The following is a 27,080-nucleotide window of genomic DNA, read 5'->3' as shown; positions in this document are numbered from 1 at the left end:
CATCATGAAACGTTGCTGAGTCATTGAAACAGACTTGATTGTAATCAGAATAAATATTTATGGACATGTAGACTTCCCCATTATTATTATTACTTCCCCATTATTATTATTATTATCATCAATAATAATAATAATTATCTATTTGTACAGCACAAAAAATCTCAAAGTACTACAAGTGAGGACAAGGAAATAAAAACATACTAAACAAACAAAAGATCAAAGTAGGAATCAGCAAGGCTCGTAAAAACCATTGAAGGAGGAAAATCTTAAAAGTCTTTAGCCCTTTTTTCGGAGCTCTGCAGGGCTTGAGGAGCGCTCAGGTGTGCAGGGAGGACATTCATGCTTCAGAGCAGAAAGGCCATGGTGGTGTGATATAAACGTACACGTCATCAGAAGAAACCGTTCATATCCGTCCTCGAAATATAAATTATCACTCACTATGGTGGATCAGCTTGCTGACTGTACCCCTGGAAGGCCCATTAACACCTCTTGAGGGTCCAGTCCAGCCCCCTCTATAAACAGCCCAGCCGGAGGTCCATCCTAATGGGCTAAGCTCATTCCCAGCCCGGTCTGCTCCAGGTGTGGAAGCTGAGCCCCGTAATTGATAATTAGGAGGTAATAACCCAGCGTTCAATGCAGGCCTCACGACAGGAGAGTAGCCAGGCCCCACACTGTCACTCAGTCAGACACGGGGGGAAACCAGAGAATGGAGGAGGAGGAGGAGGAGGAGGAGGAGGAGGAGGGGGAGCGAAGGGCTGTAATTCAACAATGGCAGCATTTGACGGGTGGAAGGTTGGGTGGGTGGAGGGAAGAGGTGGTTACTTGGTTGAATTGACACACACACACACACACACACACACACACACATATGACACACAGGCAGGGCCTGCAGTGCATAAGCAAAGTGTGACAGAGCAGGGAACGGCTCGAGTGCTACTCCAACACAAAGAGCCGCCACGGCGGCTCAGGAGCCGTGCGTAGGTTGATATACTGCAGGTAGCAACGTGGGATTGTAACACAGGAGCATGAGCTCGGACACATCATTACACGCTCACATTTTCAACGGCATTAAACTGCAGAGCACATCGTCAAAAATTTAGAGGAATTTTAGAATCTCATACAACAGAGCTGTATGCTCTGCGTCATCCACATACAGTCATTTCCGATACAAGTTACATTAAAAAAAAAAAAAAAAAAAAGCAGATCTGAGTAATGGGAAGTGGCATTTTACTCCATTTATGTATTTATTGTCATTTACCCTTTATCTGGTTTTCTCTTATAGAAATGCATTAGCCCGGAGAGACGCTATCAATCAGGGGCTAATGGGTTGTAATTGCTACCAGAGAGGGTCCCGTATCGAGGCGGCGGGGTCTCGGGACAGCAGCACAAGCACAAGTACAGTGAGGAACTGCTTACAGTTGCTTTGGTCCCTTGGCCGACAAAATGTCCTCCATTTCTCCGCAGAGTTGTAGTGCAAGACAAAGCTCCTGTTTCTCACTGCATGTTGATGGAGGATCAAAATTAGACTCGTAACATGTTTGAGTCTTTCAGAGAAAGAAACATACCTGCAATGCCAAACCTGCACTCCCTCCCCGAAGACGTCTGACAGCCCGACTCTGAATGAGGAAGCAGCCACCTGACGGCGGCGGCGGCTGATCGCATCTCCACAGCTGTCCGTGACAGTCGGTTGATCGCTGTCAGACGCCGGAGCCATCACGCACCCTGTCAAACAACCACAACAAACAGAGGAGCCAGATAGGACTTTGCGAGTTGGTTTAGGGTTAAACGGTGGGAAGCACACCGTCTGCTTCGGCTGCCTTTTTTCTCATGGGAGGCCTTATATTTGTTTGTCAGAAAGCTGGGATGGAAATCCCCTGTGAGGCATAAATTCACGCGTTGTCTTTTTTCTTCTTTATCTCTGCAGAGGGAAAGGAATGTGCGCTGTGAAACAACACTTTATGTCAAAGTAGCTGCCAGTGGAGGACAAGAAAAGCTTAAATGAGGCTAAGTGTTGTGTGTTTCTACCGTCAAGGTAGTAACTACTGCTGCTCGTGTGTTCTAAATGGTCCCCGCCATGTTAGAATAAACTGGACTTAAAAATTCCTTGGCCTCACATTGAGCACAGCTCTGTATGTTTTTCACTGTAGCAATAAAAACTAATGTTACACTACGTGATTTAAAAAGAAAGAAACAAAAAAAAAAACATTGCTGGAACAAAGCCGTTCTTGTTTGCAACACTTAAGCTGCTTACGGATTCTGTTGGAAAACTGTGAAGAGAGAAATGTAACTGTCCAAACTAATAATAATGCTGACATCAGGAAATGAGGCAGTCATATGCATATATATATATATATAAACAAAAAAAGAACAATTATCATTCAACTGAGCGTTACTACTTGACCTGAGAGGTTGGGGGTGGGGGTGGATCATGTAGTTCAAGTTCAAGTTCTGTGACGGCGGGGGGGGGGCTTTATAGCACTCAATGTTAACTCACTTGAACCAGGTCCCATTGTGCATTGATGACTTCTCTCTACTTGTGCTTCTGCCACACTGAGAGTTTAACTTGTGGCCGCTGTGGCTGCTGTTTTTGCCGTATAAAGTCCTACTTCTAAGCCTCCACTTGCACAATTCTGGAGCAGCTCTGGAAAGGGACATCTGGAAACTTTTGTCACATGTCGACAAACCGATAATTAAAGAAAAGTTACAGGAAAGAGTTGTTTTTGACTTGGTGTATTAGTTCTGAGGGAAATGGGGGGGGGGGGGGGGGGGGGGGGGGGGGGGGGGAGTGATGGCTTTGAGCTTCGAGTGTCAAGCAAATGAACTGCGCGCCAAAATTGACTCGGTAAAATGTAAAAGTGACCCCCAGAATATTTTGGAGAAAGAATTTGTTGTTGCTGATTTATGTGCCGGGGGTTTTAGTGCGAGAGGTGGACACAGCAGTACATTGAGACCCGAGCTGAGAGGTCAGTGAAGCAGCAATGAAAATGTAAGTGCCTCATAAAGTGTCATCAGCATCAAAGCCAAACTGCCTGAACGCTGCAAAACTCCACAGATGGAGAATTTGATCGATGTAACGTTGAAGTTTCACCTGTTTTCCTTTGTGAATTTCAGCTTGTTCAGTTTTCATGAGAAGACAATAAAATAAATGTAAATACATAATGGTCTATTGCATCTTAGGGCCGTAGACCCTCGTCCTAAAGGTTATAGAAGCAAGCTTCTAACTGGAAAGTTGCTGATTTGATTCATGAACTAGAAAGAGATTTGGGTGGGGAACGTCACAGCTTCCTCTTCCTGGAGCAAATTCCATTAAACATGAATGTTCCCCGGGATCGAAAAAACTGGCCAAATGCGGTAAAAGCTTCTTTCTGATTGGTTAAAAGGAGATTACAAAATCCCATTGTTTATTGTTTCAGCCAGAGGTGTCAAACATAAGGCCTGTGGGCCAAAACTGGTCCACAAGAGGCTCCAATTTGGCCCAAAAACCCGCCAAGCAAATCATAGAGTTTTTGTTTGTTTTGGACTGTAGCTGGCCGCTGAACTAAAATGTGTTTGACACCCTGGTTTAAGCTTTAGGAACATTAAAACCCATCCAAGGAGTACATGTCATTATTCAAACATGCCTAAAAATTCTACATCAATTAGCTTTTGAAAAGTCATCCATCAGATGCAAGCAGGATCCAATCTGCTGAATTATTTATATTGCAGGAGGAAATAAAAAGAAATGAAAATGCATGCCCTACACGATCCAAGCCGGTCGAAAAAAAACCACATCAAATAAATGTATTTAATAATCTGAGACAGAGGGGCTACCTCTTACATCACATATGTAGCTAAAGTATATTTCTGCAAGCCGACAAGACTAATGAAGTTTTGCATGGAAGTTAAAAGCTTCAAATATATTGAAATAAAATGTTCACCTTAAAACATAATTTGTCATTAACTGGAAGAGAATTGCAATGCTCTGTTCCTACCGGCCTCTTAAATGGCCTTCATGTATTTTATAATTTTATACGTTAAAAAAAAGAAAAAAACAGTGAAATGACAAAGAAAATGAAAGTTGTGGCAGTAACGAATGTTGTGGGTCATTGCAAGCCCAACATTTATAAACTGCCGTCCTGCTTTATTTTGGTGTTTTATGACAGTGCCTCATGAAAGTGTGGCTGCATTTTATTACAGCAGTTACTTTTTATTGATACCAATAATAAGAATAGGCTCTTTTTTTTTTCCCAGTGATGTGTACAGTAATACATCAACATATGATAGAGCTTAACAGCAACATAGTACATTCGTGACCACAATTCACAACCACCCCTTTAAATAGGAGCAGTCGTTAATCAAGCCGGTGACTTGCAGTGTCTGTGTAAACAATGTGATTTCAATGGTAATAAAATTCATGAGCACACACGCACACACTCACACACACACACACACACACACACACACACCCACACCCACCCACACGCAGCTTGATTATTCTCCTATAGTGTGTTTCTGGCTTAGCCTTTTCCACATCTTATAAACTCGGCATGCATTTCCAGGGAAACAGCTGCACATGATCACTTGTATGGAGGAGAAGTTATGAGTGTCATTTGCGGAGGCCGCTCACCGAGCGAGAGGAAGAGGGAGAGCGTGAATGAGCAAAGGAGATGGGGGAGGTAAACAGAGAGCGGGGGGGCAGAGGAGGGCTGATTGAAGGTCCTAATGTTACATTTTAGTAGCAATTTAAAGATGTCATCAACCCCCAGGACGTCACTCGAACGCTGAAATGTTTTCAGGAGGAGAGATTCTTAATATCGGAGCCAAGATCATTATTTATCCATGTAGGAATAAAAAAAAAAAAAAAAAAAATGACAAGCTTGTCTTCTGTCTCTCCCGGTTTCTCCTCACATAACTGCTATAATTAAAGAGGATGGTCACACGGGCCTTCTACGACTCTCCAGATGTTTAGAGGTCACTGCAGTTTAAACACACACACCCACACGCACGCACACACACACACACACACACCCACATATCAGAGTCTCATAGTGCTGTAGAGTGAAAAGAAGAACAAATACATTCACGTGGACTGATTCGTAGCTCTGAGTGTGCTGTCGTTCATTTTACGGTGAAAGTGGAAAGAATGTCGGAGGGGAGGGGGAAGAGAGGAAAAAAAAAAAAAAGTCAATAAAACTGTTCTGAATATTTCATAACCCTGTCTAAACATTGGTTTAACGCAGAGGATGAAATTTCAAGTAGAACATAAAGCCATCCGTTCGTCTGTCAGGATGAAACCTCGAGCCGCGCTCTCTCTTTGGTGACACTGCTCTCATTGGATATTTTATCAAGGCAATGTCCTAAACAGCTGACGTGAACCTCTCAGTTTGTATGCATTGGAAGGAAGCACAGTTTTCTTACTCCTGCAGAGAGATTATGAGGCAGGTCCTTACCACCATTCAATGAAGACGTATGAGGAGCCCTATAATGACGTGTGTTTGTCACGTAAACACAATCTCACCTGTTCTGGAGCTCTTAAAAGTGTGCCCCGGTAACAATGTTGTGCCCTCTAAATGTAAATAATTGCTCATGCAGGGATATAATATTGCTTAATATTTGTAACCGCTGATACAAATGCAACATTCACTTGTTAAAAAAACAAAAATAAACCAAACAAAAATACCTTAAAGTTACCAGTAATTCATTCCAAGTAACCATCATCTCTGTTCACACTGGTGGTTTGAATTTCATGTTGAAAATGTCCTGTTCAGACTTGAGATTTGCTCATTATGATTTGAAATGAAAACAAATTTTCTGTTGCGAGAGCGAGTCCTGTGAATGAATCTCTGCCTCCTTTTTGACCCGAGGGGGGGGGGGGTCAAAGTCTGCAGGAATTCAGAATTGGCTCCGACCCTGATGTGACCCCTGCCCACAGAGCCTGTGGAAGAATGCCAAGCCAGCAGCAGCAGATTGGAACCTGAAGGAGCCCCGGACCGACGCAGCGGCCGGTGATTGTCCGAGAGGAGAGCGGCTTTTTGACCTCCGGCGCGTCAGACGGCAGACCGTCCCCGTCGCAGATTCTTCATGTTCCGATTGTTGAAATTCAACATCCTGGTAAGGCAGTGTTCCACATTTCAATCGCACGAAAGGATCGCGTGACCTCGCTCAAGAGAGTGAAACTACGAGCAGGGACACGTGGAGGGAGGGGTCGGAGGGCTGCACGCAGTCCAGAAACCTCACAGACACAATCCAAATATTTTCTAGTCTAACATGAGCCAAAAAGACATTCAAAACGCTCCTTGAACACTTTCACATCAGGTGTGTTTCCGAAAGGTGAAAATGTCCCGGGTTTTGGAGCCTCGCTTGCCCTCCAGCGGAGGCGTCGGGGTGCAGTTCGGCGAGGGCGTGGACGACGGCGAGGGGGACGAGGGCTGGGGTGTGGAGGTGCCTCCATAGGGGCAGCTTTGTGAGTCCGGGTGTTCGCCCGAACACTCCACAGTTGGGATGTAGCGACTGTCCCACATGCCCGGGCCGCACAGCTTGCAGAGGTCGTGCAGGCTGCAGGGGATCCGGGCGAGGAGGCGGAACTGGTAGAGAAGGCTACGGGCCTGGAGGATTCAAATGAATAGTGTGTGTGTGGGGTGGGGGGGGGGGGGGGGATGCATATGGAAGAAAAAAAGAAAAGAGAGAATGAATGCAAAAACACTTAAACATTCAAATAAATCAGGAGCGTTGACTCCGGGGCTAAAGATAGCAAGATACTGTCAAGGTCAGCGCGAGGCGGTGTTACCTGAAGCTAAAAAAGCCAGCGAGCCTGCTCCAAGAACATCAGATGCAAAAATCTCAGGCAACAACAAAAGGAGTTACACCAGCTGCATGCTAACATGAACCCACTGCCTGTGGTTGCAGCAGTACTAACACAACATCCATAAACATGAGGACGCAGGCACAGACACAATAGCAGGGATACAGCTCATAAATCCTCCCCATGGCACGGCAGCATCGCATTCAGTACCTCAAGGCCTCTGCGGGCACATTACTGTGTATCAGTTGTTTTTGCCGCAGCATTGGGTCGTGGCCCTTGATGTAAGCACATCTGGGTTTGGGAGTAAATGTGCAGTTATGCAGCAGTCTGCACAGGAATTTTTATGTGCACGATCTTAAACCACGGATCAATTCAAATGGGATTTATTTAACCGGAAGAGCCACATTAAAATAAATCTTTTAAAAAAACAGTCCGTTTGGAACAAATAAAACAAAAGAAAACTGCACTCTTATTTTCTTACCTTCCGGAGTACCAGTTCTCCATTCATGTGCATGGAGAGATTGCTGAAGTGGAGCAACATTTGGTCGGTAGCGAGCTGCTGTTCTGTCACGTCCTCTCCATAGAGGACAATGATGGCCACACAAAGGAAGAGGTGGAAGTAGTCCGTCTGCAAAGAAAGAAAGAAAGAAAGAAAGAAAGAAAGAAAGAAAGAAAGAAAGAAAGAAAGAAAGAAAGGAAGAAAGAAAGATCTGTGAGGAGGTCAGTGGGAGACAGCAAACGCAAGAAAATTTACTACTTGGTCCATTATCTGATGTGACTGTAAAGGACAACGTGATGTCAGCTCGCTGTGCTCCTCCTGCAGGGAACAACGTGAAGGTTATCACCGAATAAGAAAAGAACAGATGAACACAGCCAAACCAACAGAGGTACAGAATTGAGATTAAAGCATCAATTTGAATAAAACGGCCCAAAAAAAAATTATAATGTGGGTAAATAAAACTTAATTTGTTTTCATTGTTAATTTTTTCTTAAATCTAGGTTAACGATCCTTCTGAATTATAGGCATCTTTCCTTTACCTCCTCAATACTGTAACACACATGAATTGACGCCTCTTCCTCCTCTTGTGTTTTAGCCCGTCTGTCATTTGATACTCGACCGTCTGAAGTAAAGTGTCACCCTCCTGTCGAGGGTGTGCCCGTTACCTACGGTGCAATGCAACCTTCAGCTGGAAAAAGCGGTGCAGGAGATGTATGAATGGATCAGGAAACAGAGAGGTGAAATGGAAAGAATGTTGGCATTAAGCTCTCAGAAGAATCTGCCTTGGAGTCATATTTCTAAAGGCCAGTGGGACTCACAAGAACAGTCTAAATAAAGAAATCTGATTGTGGCCCTTATTTGGTGTGAGACTCAGGTAAACCAGAAGCTGTAGGGCTAAAATCTAAGGGTGAAAATAAATACTGCATTCAGGGTGAGGGGGAGATGAAGGCAGGGTTCATGCTGGACAGGGCAAACACAGAGCGACGACTGATGTCTCCTCTTCAAAACAACGAGAAATCAGATATCAGAAGGTTGTGCTTTTAGCCCATCTGCTCCTTGGCTCTCAACTGTCTAACAAACCAAGGTTTCACCCTCCTATCTTCTCTATCACCACCTGTAGGTGAAGATCTGAACGTCAAGCAGGGAGTCTGAACAGATGGCGAGAAGCACAGAGGCCGATATCCAACTCCGCCTCAGAAAGACGAGGTGTTAAGCTGTGTCTCACTGCAGGGAACACGAACCAGATACAAGTTTACTGGAGCACGAGAAAAGACACCAAGAGGTGCAAAAGAAAAAAAAAAAGAAAAAATAGGCCGACTGAAGGCCGGCAAATCTAATCGATGTGCACTGCGAGGCTGACTAGGTTATCTAATCTGAGAACAGGGTCTTTGCTCGTCTGTGCGGGACTGATGTGTCACCAAGTTTTGACGAGGCACTAAAATTGGCAGGAATGTGAAAAATGTGAGACTCTAAATCACATTACCATTAAACCACTAAAGCCCTTCAAGACAGAGAGCACATTTTATAGGCATTTAGCAGGATTACAGCGGTCTCTGATGGGAGGCTTTAAAGGAAAAGCATGCCTCCTGTCTGTTGCAGACAATGTGGCTCATTTCAATCGGCCTCCTGAAAGAATTCACAAAAATTACGGGACTGTATTGAAACTCGACAGCGCTGTGCGCCCTCGGTGAGCACAGGAGGCGTGCGAACCGCGCCCTAACCTGGTAGTGCGCCCAGCAAGCCTCCCACATGCGCAAGGCCTCGGTATCGGGGAACTCTCGCTTGAAGCACAGCAGGATCCAGCGATGGCAGAAGAGCAGCTGGAGGCCGTCCTCGCCGAGCCGGGTCAGGTGGTGGTGGAAGCGGGGCAGCATGAGGCGCAGGAGCTCCCGCAGGTACATCTGCAGGGCGAGCCAGAGGGGGGTGAACAACAACGAACAAGCACACAGAAAGTTCTTGTTTGACATGTGCCATGTGCATTGCTGTTTGTTTGACGGTGTCATGAATACAGTTTTAGCTATTGTTTGTGACTTATTCCTCCTATAACGATTTAATACACTGAACTACAAGATATGAAGCTTCCCATTCAACTATAAATGATTCTCAAAAAATACATATTTAGTTTCCTTTGATGTCTTGGCGTTGTAGGAGATCTTTGGGGATCTGAATGGTTGGATGAGGGCGGCGGTCTGCAACCTGCAGCTCTGGAGTCGCTCCGCAGCGGCTCAACTGAAATATGCATCACATCCTATTATGTCACCTCACTGGCGCCTCTCGCTGCAGGTGATTAATGCTGAGTTTCCGACTGGCTCTCTGTAAGCTAACCATTGATTTTTTTTCTTCTTTTTTTTTCTTTTTAAGTCTTACAGGAAAATCCAGTTTATTTTAACGTGGATGAACTTATTTGCGTCACAGTAAAGGTCAAATATGTTTAGCAGCTCCAGATGAAAGTTATTTTGTTGGAGGGGCGTCCCTTGAATGTAAAACAACAACTATTATCTCTTTTGTGTAGAATTTGCCCAGCTGTCATAAACAGTCTGGGAGTTATGGCCATGAGAACTAAGCAAGACTAAGCAAGACTCAGCAGCAAGAGGACGAGAGTAAAAAGATTCGAAAATAGCTCTAAAATAGATAATTTGGCTAAATAAATATGCCAGAACCAACAAACTTGCTTGATGCGCAGGCTGTTAAAATGTCCTAATTGTGCACATTGAGTCCTTTGTTAAGCTCTGTGACCCACAGTCACCCATAACACTGTTTTCCACGGAGGGTTCATAAAGGCAATTAAAATTGTGGGAATAAATTGTTCACACAATGTGCGAAAGTAAACTTGTCAGAAACTGTTTTTAATAAATACACTTGAAGAAAAAGGGAGAGGGCGAGCCTTCATATGGAGGGTAAATGATTGTGTAGACATGAAAAGCAAAGGTGGACATATTCAGACATTATCCTGAAGAAGGAAACACTAACCACAGTTGCTTAAATAATGAAAGCTTAGGTAAGTGGCATTTGTTTTCTGTATATTTCTGGCAAAATCTTTCAAAAGATGCGTTTCAGATCTGTTGGTGGAGAAAACAGAGCCATAAGGCTTTATGTGCATTTCTATCGGATGCAGAATTAGTAAAAGCCCTCTAGTGCAGGATGAGTCATCAGACTTTAGACCCCCGAGAAAAGGAAAAGAATCTTATACTTATATTTACAATCAGCCCCAAAGCCAGGGAAATGTTTTGGGTTTTTTTCCCATTCAAGAGGTATTTGAAAGATTCAAATGAGGGGTAAATTCTTCATTTCACGGAAGCTTTGCAATCATAACGTCGGAGGGTTAAACTGACCGACTTCACGATTATGCTCCAAGCGGGCTGTGAGGTGAGGGGCCATGTTTCTGACTGTTGTCTACCACAAAGCATTGCACAGAAACCTCCTACCAGCTGCTTCTCCATGTCTTCATCGCGCGGGGAGCTGATGAAGATGGTGTTCTCCATGAGGCCGACAAAGCACCAGAAGGTGTCGCTTTCATCCTGGATCTCGGTGAGCAGGGGGGCCACCAGGTCAGACATGCCCTGGCAGTAACCCATGTCGGGATTAAACACTGCATAGTTGAGCAGAATTCGCCTGGAGCAAGCACACCCAGAGATGTCTTAGTGCTGCTGTAAAGTCCCAGCAGAAAACACAGCAGCGCTTCACATGAGCAGGCAATATAGAATCGTAAACATCTCAATTCTTTTGACAGCCTCCATGCGGCCCGGCCAGACCAATGGAAAGTACAGTCCCACCCAAACACTTTTGGATACGCCAAAATGTGTCTCAGCATTGCTGGTAATGCCCAGAAAAACACGACAATCCCTGCTTTAGTTGTTGCTATGCCAACTCCTCTGGTAACCAGGGAGCTAATTAATATTATTTCCTTTTCTATTTTTTTTTTATTTTTTTATTTAAACATGGCTACAACTTTGAAGAACACTTCCCTGGCAGTGCTCATACATTACTAAGTATTGTATAAACAAAGGGAACACCCTGAGGACATTCTATTGTAGTAGTGCAACACAAAGTAAAAAAACTAAACAAAACGATGGGTCGAGAGAATGGCTATAAAGGTTTGACGTACGTGTTCAGTTAAAATAACACGCTCGAATTGATTGATGCTAAAAAATATGGGCGATGAGCGCAAACAAATGAGATAAGGCCTCTCTGGACGTACAAGCGTCACCTGCCTCAGACTCAATCTAGGACATAATACCAAGACAAATACCAGGAGTCACAATGAGAGTCACTAAACTAATATGCTATTTAAATCCTCTTGCTCCTCGTTTAGGAAGCCATTAGCGTATGAGTATGCATCAAAAGTGCTCAGACGGCTTAGCCAGAGTCAATAAAGCATGAAACTCATTTGTGTCTCCCCCCAGGGTTCAGAATATGAAATGAATAGGCACGCCTGTGCATCGGGCCGAGCAACAGGAGCGATAAGGATTGGATCGGGAGAAGGTGACAGGGAAGAAGCCTGACTGGAGGAAGAAGATAGAGATCAGAGGAGGGAAAAAAAAAAAAGAAAAAAAAAAAGGAAAGTGAAGAGAGGCAGTCGGTCCTGACCTCATGATCTCCACATTCGGGTTATTCTCTCCTCTGAAGAAGTGGTTGCTGCGGTCCGTCCTCACCACGTCTTTATCTACCGTGAACTGGACCTTTCTCCAGAACTCACTGTGCTCCTCTGGGCTCATGGACAACCTGAGGACACACACACATCCACGATAATAAATCAGCAACAGAACACAACTGTGGCACCATTAAGTGTGTCTCACTTATCTTGGATTAAAAATATATCAGCACTTTGGTTTTAGGAACATTTTTTTACGGCACAGTCTCTCAGGCAATGCTTGGTAATCAACATAAAAACAAACATGTTATTGATTCATCTTCGTCCCAAAGGTTACGCAGGTGTAAAACACAAACACTTAGCTGCAAATGAAGTAAAAAATAAAATAAAAATGTAGGTGGGCAAGCAGTGGACTAAAGGCATATTTTACCATCAAGGGCTCCACTGAGGGTAATACCACAACCATAAACCCCCCCAGCCATCCCCCTCGATGTTAGGGACTACATTAGCAATGTACTCTGTGTGTAGCACTCAAGTCTTAACAAGCAGAGGGGATTTAATTAACATTGTTTGTTTTCCATGTGGCCCCACCAGGAATAATGAGCGCACACCTGATGCAACGCCATGCAACTGTTTAGTTTCGGTGCAGTGTGTTTGCGTTGCCGGGCCCTCCCCGGCCGCCTTCCTCCATGACTCCTTCTCAGGAGGACGCGAGTCACAAGTTCAGAACATGTTTTCTTCACTTTATGTTTCATGGTTCAAAAAGCTTATGCAAGGAAAATATGCTGTTTCTGCCGGAATAATTCATAGTTCACTAACTGTTTAGGGATAAATATGCTTCGGCCTGCAAAGTCATGCAGAAGAAGAAGAAGAAGTATTTAAGCCATGCTTTACACAAATAAGAGTCAGAATCTGTTAGACTAAACACAATGAAAAAGACATTGGTCAATATAAAAATAGGATGCAGACCTCTGGATTATACAAAAACAGAGAAACTCAAAAGTTTTATTAGTCAATCAATTAATTACGATGTTTGGAATTGAAAAGAAATGAAATGAGGAAAATGAAATGAGCGATCCACAGAACCTTATTTGATGACTGCTATGAGAACTGTTCTCTGTTTGTAGCATTTTGAATAAAAAACTAAACCCCCAACATATATGCTTTGCTTTGTTTGTAACTACACAAATGGAAATTGCAGTGCTGAAAACATAGGAGGGTGCATGAATATCTGTGAGGATTTATAAAAGAAAGGGAACATCTCTGATAGACTAAAGTTAACTTTAAACATTAAATAAAACAAATAAGACACTTTATCGTCAAACCAACCCAGGCAGTGTGCGCCATGTCAAAATGCATTAAAAATGAAGGCATTAATAGATAATTCCTTCAGTTACTTGTTCTATTTTTTCCAGTATATTTATTGTAAGGGGGAAACCAACCATTAGAGGGCAATCAGATTTTCAAATGTTTGTCTCCCACTGTCCCTTTAACTCATTTCCCCCCAATTTATTTGCTTACACAGCAGCTTTATTCATTTGAAATTCATTTTTCTCACAGTAGCTGCCCTCGTCAATTTCGGCGGCTTAGTTATTTGCTCTGAGGGAAGGACGCATGGAGAGGAGAGGAGAAACCAAACCACAGACATGTCTCCTCACTCCTAATGATCAACTCGTGGCCCCGGAGGCGGCTCCAGTCGAAGGGGTCTTTAGAGGAATCCACATCGGAGTCAGAACAAGGACTCTAATTACCTGACTTCGATAAGACCTTCTGATGCACTGGAAATGTTAATAGGCCATACGGATGAAACCTGTCCAATTATCACATTCATTATAGACGGAGCGGCAGAACGTGTGAAAATATGTGCACACTTAACCTTCTGATGGCGGGGTGGAGACAAATGAAGGCGCGGGGATCTGCTGGGGTCTGTGACAGGAGCGCTTGAGCTTGTCCCTGCATACCACGGCCATGTGGTTGTTTTTTTTGTTAGTTTTTTTTTTTCCTCCTTCTGACGAGAGAGTATGATCTGATAAGTGCTGACATGTTTTTTCTCCAGAGACCTTTTATTTCACACGGCGCACCTCCCTTTAACACTTCCCTGATTGTGCCTATTGATTGCTCGGCGCCTGCGATGAGAAGCCACAATAGGCTCACGTATGGTTTAATGTTTGACTGACTGAGCATTTGGCAGCTGACACCACGGCCACGTGAGCGTTTATCTGCTGCTTCGCCCAGTTAGGTACGTCGCCGGGTCTCAATTGCACTTTATTGTTTTATCGTTCTTAAATAAGCTGATGTCACCTCTAGATTACGACGCCATACACAAACCTCCTCTGCTGAACGTCATGATAGTGGGTGCGCTTCTGCAGTCTCCAGGCTTCCCTCTCCTGGGAAGTGGAGTCGTAGCTGTAGTAGTGCAGCAGGAAAGGCCACACCTCGCCTCGTATGGACGGGTCGATACCGCCAAAAAAGATGGCCTGGTGGAGGGCGGGGAGGCGGACAAAATATTTTGAGCACAAAGGGAGCATTTACAGGGGCCAACAGCAACACTAAGAACTAGAAGAAAAACTGGAACGTAGTGGTGGAGACACAGCTTCCATACTTGACTATCAATTTGCTAAACAACACTGCGCTCATTACTTTCTGAGTGGCGCAAAAATGCGAAGAAAGTGAAACCTGCAACCAAAAACAAAACAAAACAAACAAACAAACGCCGTTTAATGAGCACGTCCGGCAGAGATGCTGCTCTCTGCCTTCTGTGTTTGCACCTTTAATGAGGAAACATCTTGGTCACACTCTAACTGCCACTGAGTCATGTCAGGAGGTTGGCAAACCTTAAACTGACTCAATTCCAGAAAACTCGGAATGACTCATGAGAGGGACGCTTGCTGGCCACGATCAATCCTCCCATTATTCAAAGATAGGGCTGCTGATTCAAACTGAAAGCTGGACGTTGTCATTTCGATTATTTTCTTTCAAACATGTGCAGAAACATTCGATGAGAATCACACTTTAATGAGCTGGCTCGCACGCCGCGATCTAACAACTACCGAACACCTTCAAAATAATTGTAAAGCCATATAAATTGCACCCAATTATAAGAATACGCTTGTGTTTTCTTCACAAGAAGACGTACCTTGCGGAGCTTATATTCCTCCTCCACTTGCCCGTTGTGATTGAGGTGGCGTAGCCAGATGTTGACATCCAAACGCCGATACAGCTTCTCCTCTGGGTGGGTCTCAGCCGACGGCAGGGTGGGCCTCTGGATGGAAAACTGCATGCAGGACTTCTCGTCTGACACCTGACGGTAGGAGATGGCAGGAAAGATGAAACCGAAAAGTGCAAACAGAAGAGAAGCCGTTGGAGTGTTGGCACAGAGAAGTGAATAACAAGCTGAGAAAAAAAAAAAAAAGAAAAAAAAAAGCTGAGAAGTTCCTTCCCTTCCGAATAAAACTGGATGCCAAGCTGGACTTAGGATTGTAACCTGACCTGGTCTTTAAGCTGAGTTTCTCGGCAGCACTTCCACTGCTGGAAGACCTCGGCCAGCTTGTCCAGCCCCGCGTGATGGAAGTGGAGGATCTTGTATTGGCTCTCTCTGCTCGCTATCACCAGCTGGCCGCTTGTGCACGCTTCATCACTTCAACAACAGGATGATTAGACAAACAAGAAGACTGTTACACCAGCTAAGCAAACGGTTTACAAGGCGGCGTGCACAGTGGAGGGGCGACCCCTCGCACCCTCCCCGTGACCTTTGAGACTCTCCACTGACCTGAAGAAGAGTCTCAGTGACCTCATGTGACCCAGGTCCACCCTGAAAACCCCACACAACTGCTCCAGCGCCAGCACCTTCTGCTGCTCCTCCCAACGCATGCCCTGCGACTGACCGGTGCTCTCAGAGGGGGCATGGCTGTCCAGACTTGAGGCAGAGCTGGCTGAGTGATTCATCGAGTCCTCACAGAGCTCTCTGCCAATAAATGAATAAATAACACAAATGTATAAGAATTTCAGAAGCCTTTCTGTATTAAAGGCAACGTGTCGCAGGATAATTAGTAGGATCCCAGATCGCCTCTGCAAGTAGATTTGTTTTTTTGAGCCACATGCTCAGACACAGAGACGTTCTCCAATGTGAATCAGTAACAATAAATATCACGTACACGCTGGCCAGTGGTATTTAGATCAGTGATAACTGTACAAACTGGTCCCAAGCTCTGTCTTGCCCGGCTGTTTGTGTGTTCCATCAAGAGGCTAGAGAATAGGAGGAATGCATGGAGGCTTCTGAGGACACACACACACACACACACACACACACACACACACACACACACACACACACACACACACACGGAATTCTGTACACACACAAATCACACTGTCTGCCGTCCAATTTCCCCTGTCATTCCCCCATGGCAAGCATGTTGTTCCCGGCACTGAAACCTGAGCCGAGGGTTTCTCTGCTGCAAGAGGACACACACAGGAACACACACATGCACGGACACACTTTTACACCAATTCAAAGACAACCCAGAAACCGAGCACCCAAAAAGAATTGTACGTGGTCAACACAAACATGTACTACTCACTCCGGCACATAGACACCAATTCTTCACTTGGATGAATCAGTCAGTGCTTGTTGTGTGTGTGTGTTGTACACAACACACACACACACACACCATAACTAATGAGCATAATGCACTCTCAAACACGTCTCTGGACATACTAACGCTGAGAAACAGCAATGTGTTAAACCCACTGACATTTGAGAAAGAGATGCAGAAAGTACTTACTGAAAGAGTAGTAAGTAAAGATGTATTTGTCCATCACTCGGCTTGTAAAATACGTATTGCGCCTTAGACTAAATGAAACCAGCAGCCATTCAATTTGACAGTTATAAATAAACACTTAAAATCCCACAATAGGGTTGTTGTTGTTTTTCCGAATGAATGTCGAAAGCACTGTTCGCGACTCAGACGACCATTTTCTCGAGGCAAACACTAGTGGCACATTGGTACTTTGATGATGAGGGAGGTGGGCACGGACTAATCTTTTACACCCTGAATCAATCATGTCTAGCTAATCATTTCCCCGTTAGCAGATGGGAAAATAACAAGGCTGATCAATCCAAGCTGCACGGTTTCCTTATGCTATCTGGTGATTTACTGCTCTCGGTCTCGTGTATCGGGCCACAGACCAGACGGTGGAGGACTGCAGCGAGGCGCAGAGCGCTCTGGTGAGGGACTTAAGCGATTTGATATATAGACGGGGCCATTTAGCCGACTACCGTGTTTGCTTTATCATATTTTCTGCGAGAGTCACCCCCTGTCAAACTCATTTACACTTTGTGTATTCTCGCTGTTCTTTTAGCTTCTTTCTGCCGTCTTCGAGCCTCCATTCTTCATTGCTCTCGGAATTGAGCAAAGCATTGTTTTTTACATTTCTGAAAGTCAGTCTTTTTAAAGTACTTGACTGGGTCATTATCACCTGAACTCCCTTTGTTTCCTGTGATGTTTACGAGGTGCTCTACAATCTTTTTTGCATGTTTTTCTGCGCAAACGTATATAAATGCGACAACAATGCATAACAGAGTGGGAAAAGCCTGGGATCTTTGACATTTGAACTTGGATCATTCGCTGCGCTGCACTCGCGCACAAACCCAGCGAGTGATTTACAACATCCGTCAGTGTCTACAGAATGATAGTATTCTTTCACTGGAGGCAGTAAATGTAGGCAGCAGTCACACCACAGAGCGCTACACAGGGAACATTATATAAACAAGCTGTTTTGATGGAGTCAGGCTGTAACTGGTATGTCCCACCAGGCCGGGGTGAGATCAAACTGCCCCGAGGCCCTTCATAACACTTCCCTCCACACACACACACACACACACACGAGGATTTACCCTTGGGGCAAGTACTGCCAGGTCACCCTGAGAACCAGGACGAAGTGGTATAGGCCTCCAGGGACTCTCAGGCCCTTCACATAATCCCTTGGGTGGGGGGGGGGGGGAAGAGGACGCTGAGGAAGGACTCAAAACAAGTGGGTGTTGTGGGCACAAACTGGAGACATGGTCAACACAGTTTAGAGTTTAAATCAGGTGGAAAAAAAACACGTGACGTTTAAAATTTATTGTTCTGGGTTTTTTTATGGAGGAAGAAAGATTTTGCATGATTTGTACCAATTAAAATCCCTGTTAATGGGAGTCTATTGGGTTTCTAGTAGGCCTGTGACAAATAAGCTATAAGCTATTTAATGCAAAAACTGTTGTTGGATGTCAGAAAACATTTGAATAAATAATAACTTTGAGTGGTTAGTACTTTTACCTCACAGCAAGAGTCTCTCTGTTTGTGCTCTAATAGACTGGCGACCTGTCCAAGGTCACCCTTCCTTCACCTTTAGTCAGTTGATAAACCAGTATGATAGAGGGATGGAAATATACGTTACAGTATTTCTATCGCAAAACAAAAGTGTGACCACTGGTTGATTTATTCTTATTAACTTCTTCAAGACTTTGAAACATCTTTAAACATGTGCAACCAATGCAACAGTAACCAAACACGCATCTGGCAGACCAAATATGTAACCGATGATGGTGGTGGTTGCAATCAAAAGTTGCTTCATTTTCAAGGCACTGCGAGCCAAAAACACTGGAAAGCGCTCCACTCAGATAAATACACACGTTAAAATTCAACAAGCGAAGCTCTAAGAAGGCGCAACGCGACGACGGATTCATAAACGACTGTTAAACTTTAAAGGAACTTGTTAAAAAGCTTGACAGAGATTGCTGTGGATTTGTCTTTTCTGCTGCTCTCTCCCACCACTCTCCTCTTTCTGCCCCCTTTTCATCCACTCTCACTCTCCCATACGCGTTTTTTTTTTTTTTTTTTTTTTTCTCTTTGAATGATTCCAAGTGACATGTTTCCAGTTCCTGGCCCCTTAACAGTGTCAATTAAAGCAAGGGAGAGAGAAAGAGAGATTGAGTGGGTTCCAGGGTTTTGGCTGCTGCTCCGCTCTCTTCAGGCCTCTAATCCGGAGAGCTGACATTCAGCCCAGCACAACAACCCTGGGAGCACTGGGAATCAAAGGGCTTCACACAGACTTTAGGAAGGGAAAGGGGAAGGGGGGGGGGGGGTGAGATATTTGAGAGGTGGGCAACACTGAAAGATACAAAAAAATTGAGAGAATCAGAAAGGATAGGCAGGAGGAAAGGTAAGACGCAAGAGAGAAGCTCCGGCTTGAGTCAAAGGAGGAAGCAAAAAGAAGAGGGGAAAAACAGGCAAGGGAAAAAAGATGGATCCCAGTGCCAGAGAGCTGAAGGAGAGACACTAACAGTGAGAAAAGCACAGAGGAGTGGAGGAAGAGCGAGACAGAGTAAAGGTTAGAAGCTGTGAAGCGGAGACTGCTGCCAAGTCACACACTGACTGCACTTACAGCAAGCTGGGGTCTGAAAAGTGGTTTGAAAAAAGAAGAAAAAAAAAGAAGCTTAAACACACACTGATTCACTGTCTCATTCTTTTTGACATGCATTGACACAGGCTCACACATTCTGGGCAACATGTCAGCCCGAAAAGCCGCGTGAGGAAACAACCACGAAGTGAAATGGCTGTGAGGTCCGAGCAGCAACACAATCACTGTCCAGATGGCTCCCCTGATTAGAGAACAGTCTGTGGGTTTGGGCTTGGTGGATCTGGGGACTTATTTGAGGCCATCTGTGAAACTATAAAACATTTAGATTGAGAGCCGCTTTAAATAAGCGAACACACCATGAGGTCTTCTACCATTTCATGCCCCTGCTGAAGTCATCTACCTGCTTCCACTCCCTGGGGCCCTTCAGATGTAGAGCAGGAAGCCACCATGTGGCCACAGACTGTGTAGGCCAGCTCCAGCACCACCAATTCTTTTCTTTTTGGCTCCACCTCGTGGTGACTCATGGTAACTGAACAAAGCGGTTTGAATGACAGCTTCATCGAGAATCGAGATGACACTTGGAGAAACAAACATGACTGTGCACACAAAATCATTTGCAATTTTGCAAATACTAAGAGAGAGGAATGCCTTTTAATGATGCAGCTTGTCTAAGAGATTTTTCATCGCAACTTGCAAAGTTCAACTGCTTCAAACGGGTACAAACCCAAAGTCCCCCACCTCAAGGTCATGACTTAACCTGATGCACCATCAGGAGAGAGAAATGAATGTATACATGTTAATTTAGTAATGTTTTTTTAACATATTGGACCAATGTGTATCTTATTATCTATGATAAATGACTAAATGAGAAGAAAAGCAGAATTTACTGATTAAAGCCATTTCGTCCATAAAGGGTTTAAATGCCCAGTAAACATTTGTTCAGTACCTTAAACAAGCAATATTTATATTACAGTTAATGGAAGAATGTGGATACCTGTGGAGGATCCACTTATAATAGAGTTGGGTGATTTACGATGTATTAGTCTTTAATAGTGGTGGGAAGTGGATTTTCCCTGAGGGGGCCACATGATAAACTGAGACTGCTGTGTGGGGGGTGAACATTAAGTTGAACTCAGTTCTACAAAGAAAGAGTATATCTTTAAATACAAAAATCCATGGTTTGATAGCCTACTGTTCCAGTTCTGCATCAGTCGATTTCGTGCATTACTTTGTTTTTTTTCCAACAAACTTCTGTATGACTGTTGTATGTCGTACAACAGAAAACGATCGATAAAGATCTGTCATCCACCTTTTATTTACCTGCTTTCATTGTCCAGGAAGACGGAGCTGCTGCTTTCACAAAGCGCCTCGCTGACGGGGGACAGGCAGAACGGCGAGGAGAAGGTGTCCGAGTCCGAGCCCATGGTGCTGTCCCGGCTCACTTCGTCCGACAGCTCGCAGGAGCCCTCGTCGGGCTCCTCCGCCGAGGGCAACTGCTGCGGGTGGGGGGCGGGGTCCCCCGCAGCCTCGACCGCCAGGCTGTGGCTTTCTGTGGAGGTGCATCTGGCAGTGATCCTCTCCTCATCCTCGTCTTCCTCCTGGGCTGCTGGCGGACGGGAGTGGGTTCTGGGCAGAATGGTCGATATCAAAAAACGTATCAGCATGTAAAAAAAAACGATTTAATCTTTTAACTGTCTGTTCATACGCCAAGTTTTTGAATATGTCTAACATAGAGCTCACTGCTGTTATAGAAAGTTCAGAGACTAACAAATAATAATAATTACAATACTACTACTATCACTACTACTGCTAGTAGTAATAATAATAATAATGCATTTTATTAATAGGCACCTTTCAAAGCACTCATGGTGAAAAAACAAAAACGTTAAAACTAATACAAGACAGAACTGAAGGCAGCTGTTATAATTAAAAAAAGTTCAAACAACTTAAGTAAGTATAAGTATAGTAATAAGTATAATATAGACATTCCTCTGGTCCATGTGTACCTCACCATTTCCTTCTGCACAATTCTTTTTAACACAGAACCCACCCTCTAATCTGAATAAAACACACAAATAAATGCACACTTTACAATTTATATCACCATTTTTATGTCATGCCAAGTAGTATTTTTTATTTGAATGCTGGACTTCCTATCCTGTCAGTAGCAGCAAGTAAATAATCTCGGTGTTTGGCCTGTCATAGATTAGTGTCCCTGACAGGTTGTATCCTGCATTACCTTTGAGACCACCGAATGGCAAATTCAGAAGTAATCATGAGGAATAATCATGTATATGTATAATATAATATCATGAACCAACACGAACGCAAACTGAACAAATTCAACAGATGTAAAGCTCGATTTTAAAACAAGTCTCTGAAACATTCATTACTTTGCTCAATGTAATAAATCTTATATTATATCATAATATACAGGAAACTACACAAATGTCCAAGATTACAGCAAATTGGTTTTTCTTAAACGTAAATCGGTTGAGAAAATTGACTGTGCTTTGATGCACCAATAACACAAATGTGTTCCCGTACCGGCGGCCTCTGCGGCGGGCGTTCCTGCGGACAGGGGAACTCTCTGGGGTGATGTATCGCAGCGCCTCCTCGTCCTGCCTCTGGATCCGCGAGTTTGGCACCCAGGTCAGAATCAGAGTGGTGCCCAGGCTCTCGTCCTTCTCCACGTGTACACAGAGGTAACCTGCAGGAGGGGGTAACAAAGCCATGACCATTGGTTCATAAAGTTTTATATACACAAGACATATGATCATATAATCGGAAAGAGGAACACATGAAGATGTGACAATAAGGAAAACCTGAGAGGTGATTACTGAGGATTAAAAAAAACATTGTATTGGTCTGTTTTTTTTTTTTTAAAACAGTCACGGGGTCAGACATATCACAATGTGTGCCCAATAAGGAAGCAGACTATGGTCAATAGAGGTGAAATAGGTCATGAAATAAATAAACAAATAGCAGTTTATTATGAGACATGTTTTAAAACTCCTTTTTGGCACTCGCTGTTACAAAACTTGACTTAAGTATATTTTTTTACCTTTTATTTTGTATAATAGCAATGCACAGTAAACAGGGGTCCACACCGATGCGTCACATGATGTGTGATTTCATGTTGGAGTCTCTCTGTCGGCAGTCTGCATGTTCTCTTTGTGAATTGGTGGGCAAGCTGGTTTTCCTCCAGCGACACCTTAGGAGCTTTCTTTGTTTTTTGGTGTGAATATTGTTGATTTGCTGACAATGTACGTGTGCACCCTGCCCTTCTGACTCACAGTCAGCTGTTGTAATCCATAATTATCAGTAAGACGTTAAAGAATAATTGTTATAATATCACATTTGGGACTGATTTAATCTACTGAAGCCGCTTCACTCAGTGCATTTTCATTTTTTTTTTTTTACCAAGTTCAAATGACATTTCCTGGTTGACGTTAGTCACTATCAATAGAAACGAGTATTCATAGCAAGGACATTGCTGTGAGGTAACGTCACTCGAAGCTTTTACAAATATGGCTAACAATTTCCAGCTTTATGCACATTTAGATAAAAAAACAAACAAAAAAAAAACTGTTCCCGTCTTACTCATTCATCCACTCACAGACTTTTTCAGTCCAGCCTAACCTGGGTGGTGCTCTGGCAGGCCAGGGAGGGGCTCGGCAGGGTGTACGCAAACATTGTTCTTGGAGAAGATGATCTCGCCGTCCAGGCCAGAGCGTAACGAAGAGCCCCCCGCCCCGGGGTTAAAGGTCAGGAGGTCGGAGGCCTTGGAGGAGGCGCGTCGTAGGAGCCGACCCAGAGACATGTCCTCAGGTACGGGGACACTGGGCCCATCCTCTGAACACAGAGATCACAAGAGGAAGCATTGAATAGATTTGAAATGAGAAGCCCGAAAAGAGCACGCGTCCAGAGAGATCCTGTGGAACAACAAGGCTGCTGAGATCCACCTCGCTTCCTCTGTCACATGTGTGCCCGGCTTACTGCAGTGTCCTTTACCGCAGCGCTCAGAACCCCCCCCCCCCCCCCCCCCCTTCTCCCCTCGCTACTTGTTCAGCATTTCTCTGTGCCACACTTTCCTTGACACTCACCTGCACCTGCTAACACATCCACAGCTTCTGTGTCTACTGTACCAGTGTGTAACCAAACGTGTCCCACCCTCTGCAAACAACACACACACACACACACACACACACGCACACCCAAGATGTGTGCAAACACGCTCTGCTCCATCCCTGTGAAATTCCAAGCTGTTATCAGTCGCCAACAGATGTCATCAGCAGCAGCAGTGACTGGGACGCCGCATGTCACACCACCAGCGTTTAACTCGTCTGCTTCAGAAGGGAAAGCCCCGCGCGATGACACAAGCCTCATGCCTTCACGCCGAGATAAAAGTCAAGGAACTCGCTTGATGTTGCACCACATTGTTGGAGGCTTTCTTCTCTAAAAAAATAAATAAATAAAACGGTTGAAAAGGGGGTCCTGCTTGTCAGGCTTAAATAAAACTGATAGCTTATTAAAGTTCTGCCTTAATCAGCTCACGTAAAATCAACTTCAACTTATTTTCTCTTTCTTGGATCTGGTTTGATGGATCCTGCTTGGTGAGTGTTGCCTCGTTTTCTCGTCGGCTGCGTGCTCCGCCGTGTACATACTCCCAGCTTTATCTGAGGAATGTTCCCTCCTTTTTTTTCCCCTCACAGGGCATGTTTACCTCTGCTTGATTAGGCAGGCACCCCACTTCCTAATGCCAGGCCGCAGACAGGAAGTCTGCTGGCACAAACAAACTCTGGGTCATCATTTAGCTTATGAAATGTTTTTGATCACCGTGGTGTAAAAAGCTGCTCTGGTCACACTGGGGAATTCTGTCTAGAATTGAAAAGTAACAGATATCCATGATTAAAAACACCGAAGACGACTGCACTTAAGCGTCACGTAAAAGTGCATCGGGCCACTCACTGGAATGATGGTTAAAACACAAACTCAGTATCGACTGTTGGATCCTTTGCATGTTAGTAAATGTTTACCTAACTAATACACGGCTCGGTTCAAACAAAAGAAATACAAAAGAACGCTCAGGTAAATAGAAAAAGTTAGTTTCAAAATGAATATTCAGCATGATAAGGAAGACCTCTATTTTTATTAATTCATTAGCAAGAGAGTTATTTTTTCAAGCTACCAATCATCTAAAAATATCTTATTACCCACTGGATAAAGTAGTGTATTTTGGCCTCCAGTTCCCCCGTCCTGTGAGTCATTACTCCTGAATCGGAGCGCCAGTCTCATGAGTTATTTACCGTACACCAGGGACTGAGATTTAAGGGGAACAAGCTCTTACTTTGTGTTAAATGAAGTAACACGGTGGTGGAGCTCGCGCGGATTATACTAAAATATGCTCTATCAGGCGTTGTTATTATTATTATTGGTGGTAACTTGACTTATTTGATGTACGGAGCGTTAATGCAAAATCTAATGTGGCTGGTTTATGTTCACATTCATGGCTGAACCTACAAGATGCAAATTCAGTAATAAATCACTAGTGTGTGTGTGTGTGTCAATGTGTGTGTGTGTGTGTGTGTGTGCGTGCCCCAACAACCAGGCCTGGAGTTGTTCCACTACCTCAAATAGCACAACACCCCACTGGCAAATAAGAAATATTAGACTGATGCAGCAACTATGAAAGTCTGACTCTGCGTTTCTGCAGAGTCCACCTCCAGAAAAAACATTGCACACATGATTACAGACCTGGTGTCGTAAATGTGACCCTCGGCTGGTTCCAGCGGCTTCTCAAGAGCGATAACATCTTCACTGCTCTGATGCTATGCGGGGGTTATTTCGGTCTGTATGTGATTACAGGGTGAATGGGGTCAGCGTCCTGTTCAGGCCCGGCTGTTAAAAAGGACAGCGTTTCTTCTCTCTTCATCTTTTATGCCGTCAACACCTAGGGCCGTGCTCGTACGCCGCCGCTCTCCTCTCTGACCTTTCTCTGTTTTATCAACCCCCCCCCCCCCCACGTGTCCCGAAACTCAGTCGAACTTCCCAGGTTTCAGCTTCACATCGCTGGGCTGCGTGTCGATTAGGTTGTCAGACTGACATTTGAATACAGCCGACGGTACTGAACACTCCTTTCCATACAAAGTGCACAGTGACGCCTGGGGCGAGCTCAGGAGACACCAGCCACAGAGAAGAGGCCCGAAACATAAAGCCCATGAGGTCTCGCAGTCATGAGGAAACTTTATGCTTCGCTTTGTGAGAAAGTGTGTCAACGGTCCCTCTTCTTCACTGAGCATTGAAGCCAAAATGTCTAATAATATTGCTTAAACTGTTTCAAAGTACAAAGTAAGTAAATGTTTGGAGATTACGGCACCTGTAAAGGATGTTTAATGTCTAAACACAGGTGGTTTGAAGGCACGCTACATATGGCTGCAAAACAGGAGGAGTCAAAGCAAATAAGACTCAACTAGACTCATATTTGATGGTTAAACAAAGAAAGATACACAAGGATGTTGAACTCTTCTTACGTGTCCTGTATGGTGGATATTGGTGCTTTTGGTATATGTTTTCCTCCTGGGTTGTGCATGCCGGAGTTACTCTTAATTAACTGTAGGTGTGTGTGTGTGTGTGTGTGTGTGTGTGTGTGTGTGTGTGTGTGTGTGTGTGTGTGTGTGTGTGTGTGTGTGTGTGTGTGTGTGTGTGTGTGTGTGTGTGTGTGTGTGTGTGTGAGAGAGAGAGAGAGAGAGAGCTTTGCACCAGTAGCTCTTATAGCAAAACTTTAGTTAGTTGTTTCCATAAGGAGCCGAGTCAGTGGATGCGGATGATCCATGCCTGAGCATGTCTGTGTGGAAGAAACATTTTGGAGCAGAGGATGATGAGGGAGCTTCATCAGCTCCCATCCTGACAGGAGCAGAGGGGAGGATGGACTGTTAACCCACAGGCCTTCTGTTTACTGTGGCCTGAGCTCCATCTCTTCCTCCTTCAACATAAATATTTTAGTTCAGCAGCCTTGTCCGTGGCCGACTAGTCGCATTCGAAGGCAACAATAAAGTTTATTTCATGGACCTGCAGCAGCATTAGCAGGTATAAAGTCTCCTCCGGGGCTGCTGCCACTCACCTGTAATGGCAGCACGAATGAATGAATGTATGAATGAATGAGAAGAAGAGAAACGGGGCCAGGCGGCGGAGCTGCTCACCTTCAGTCCCGCCGCAGGAGGCTCCTACAGCCCGCAGCGGACAAGCATCTGAGCGGGCAGGCGGGGGCCGAGAGGCGGCGGCCGAGCGGCGGTCTGTCTGCGGGCTGTCCCGCCTCCTCTCCCCCGGATTCGGCTAGCTTCTTCGCCGCTGTGCTCTTGTTTGTAACCCTGACTGTTATCTCCGGCTATGACACCACACGTCTGACTGACCGCTGTCATCACGGGGAAAACAGACTTCCGGTTTGACATTTCAAAGTAAACCCCCCTCTTCCACGAATCCCTTTGGACGCCGTGTTTAGAAGAGGCACGCCGCTTTTATTTTGTAGCACAGTCTTGTCCAACTTCGTGTCACTGTTTCGATGCTTGACTTCACAGCTCCATAAAAGTCCCCCAAATTCCCCTGCTTCCGGGATGTAAAACGTTGTCTGGTTTTTTTTTTTTTTTTTTTTTTTACGATTTGTGAATATCCTCCTAGAATACGCCCAGAATCCTAAACTGTGCTTAATAACAAAATTTTTTTTTTATTTTGCATCGTCTGACCCAGCCTATCATAAAACGCGAGCTGTTTCATCACACGTGACGTTCATGAGGTCACAGGGAAAGCTT

The 27,080-nt window shown here is 44.6% G+C and overlaps 1 protein-coding gene across 1 annotated transcript; it reads right to left on the bottom strand.

Annotated features, from left to right (window-relative positions):
* Positions 1-4,104: 4,104 nt before the first annotated feature.
* tbc1d16 (TBC1 domain family, member 16) lies at positions 4,105-26,703 on the bottom strand. The gene is made up of 13 exons (XM_080488759.1): positions 26,475-26,703; positions 22,915-23,127; positions 21,820-21,982; positions 20,593-20,898; positions 15,641-15,835; positions 15,361-15,508; positions 15,008-15,172; positions 14,200-14,348; positions 11,868-12,002; positions 10,706-10,892; positions 9,002-9,181; positions 7,263-7,409; positions 4,105-6,584 (listed from the first exon to the last, which is right to left on the bottom strand). Exons 2-13 carry the CDS (start codon positions 23,093-23,095, stop codon positions 6,291-6,293), a joined length of 2,250 nt encoding a protein of 749 aa, XP_080344885.1. The 5' UTR covers positions 23,096-23,127; positions 26,475-26,703; the 3' UTR covers positions 4,105-6,290.
* Positions 26,704-27,080: the final 377 nt, after the last annotated feature.

This window comes from Lipophrys pholis, assembly GCF_963383615.2.
Source record: "Lipophrys pholis genome assembly, chromosome: 19".
NCBI lineage: Eukaryota > Metazoa > Chordata > Actinopteri > Blenniiformes > Blenniidae > Lipophrys > Lipophrys pholis.
This window is presented reverse-complemented; position numbering and strand designations above follow the sequence as displayed.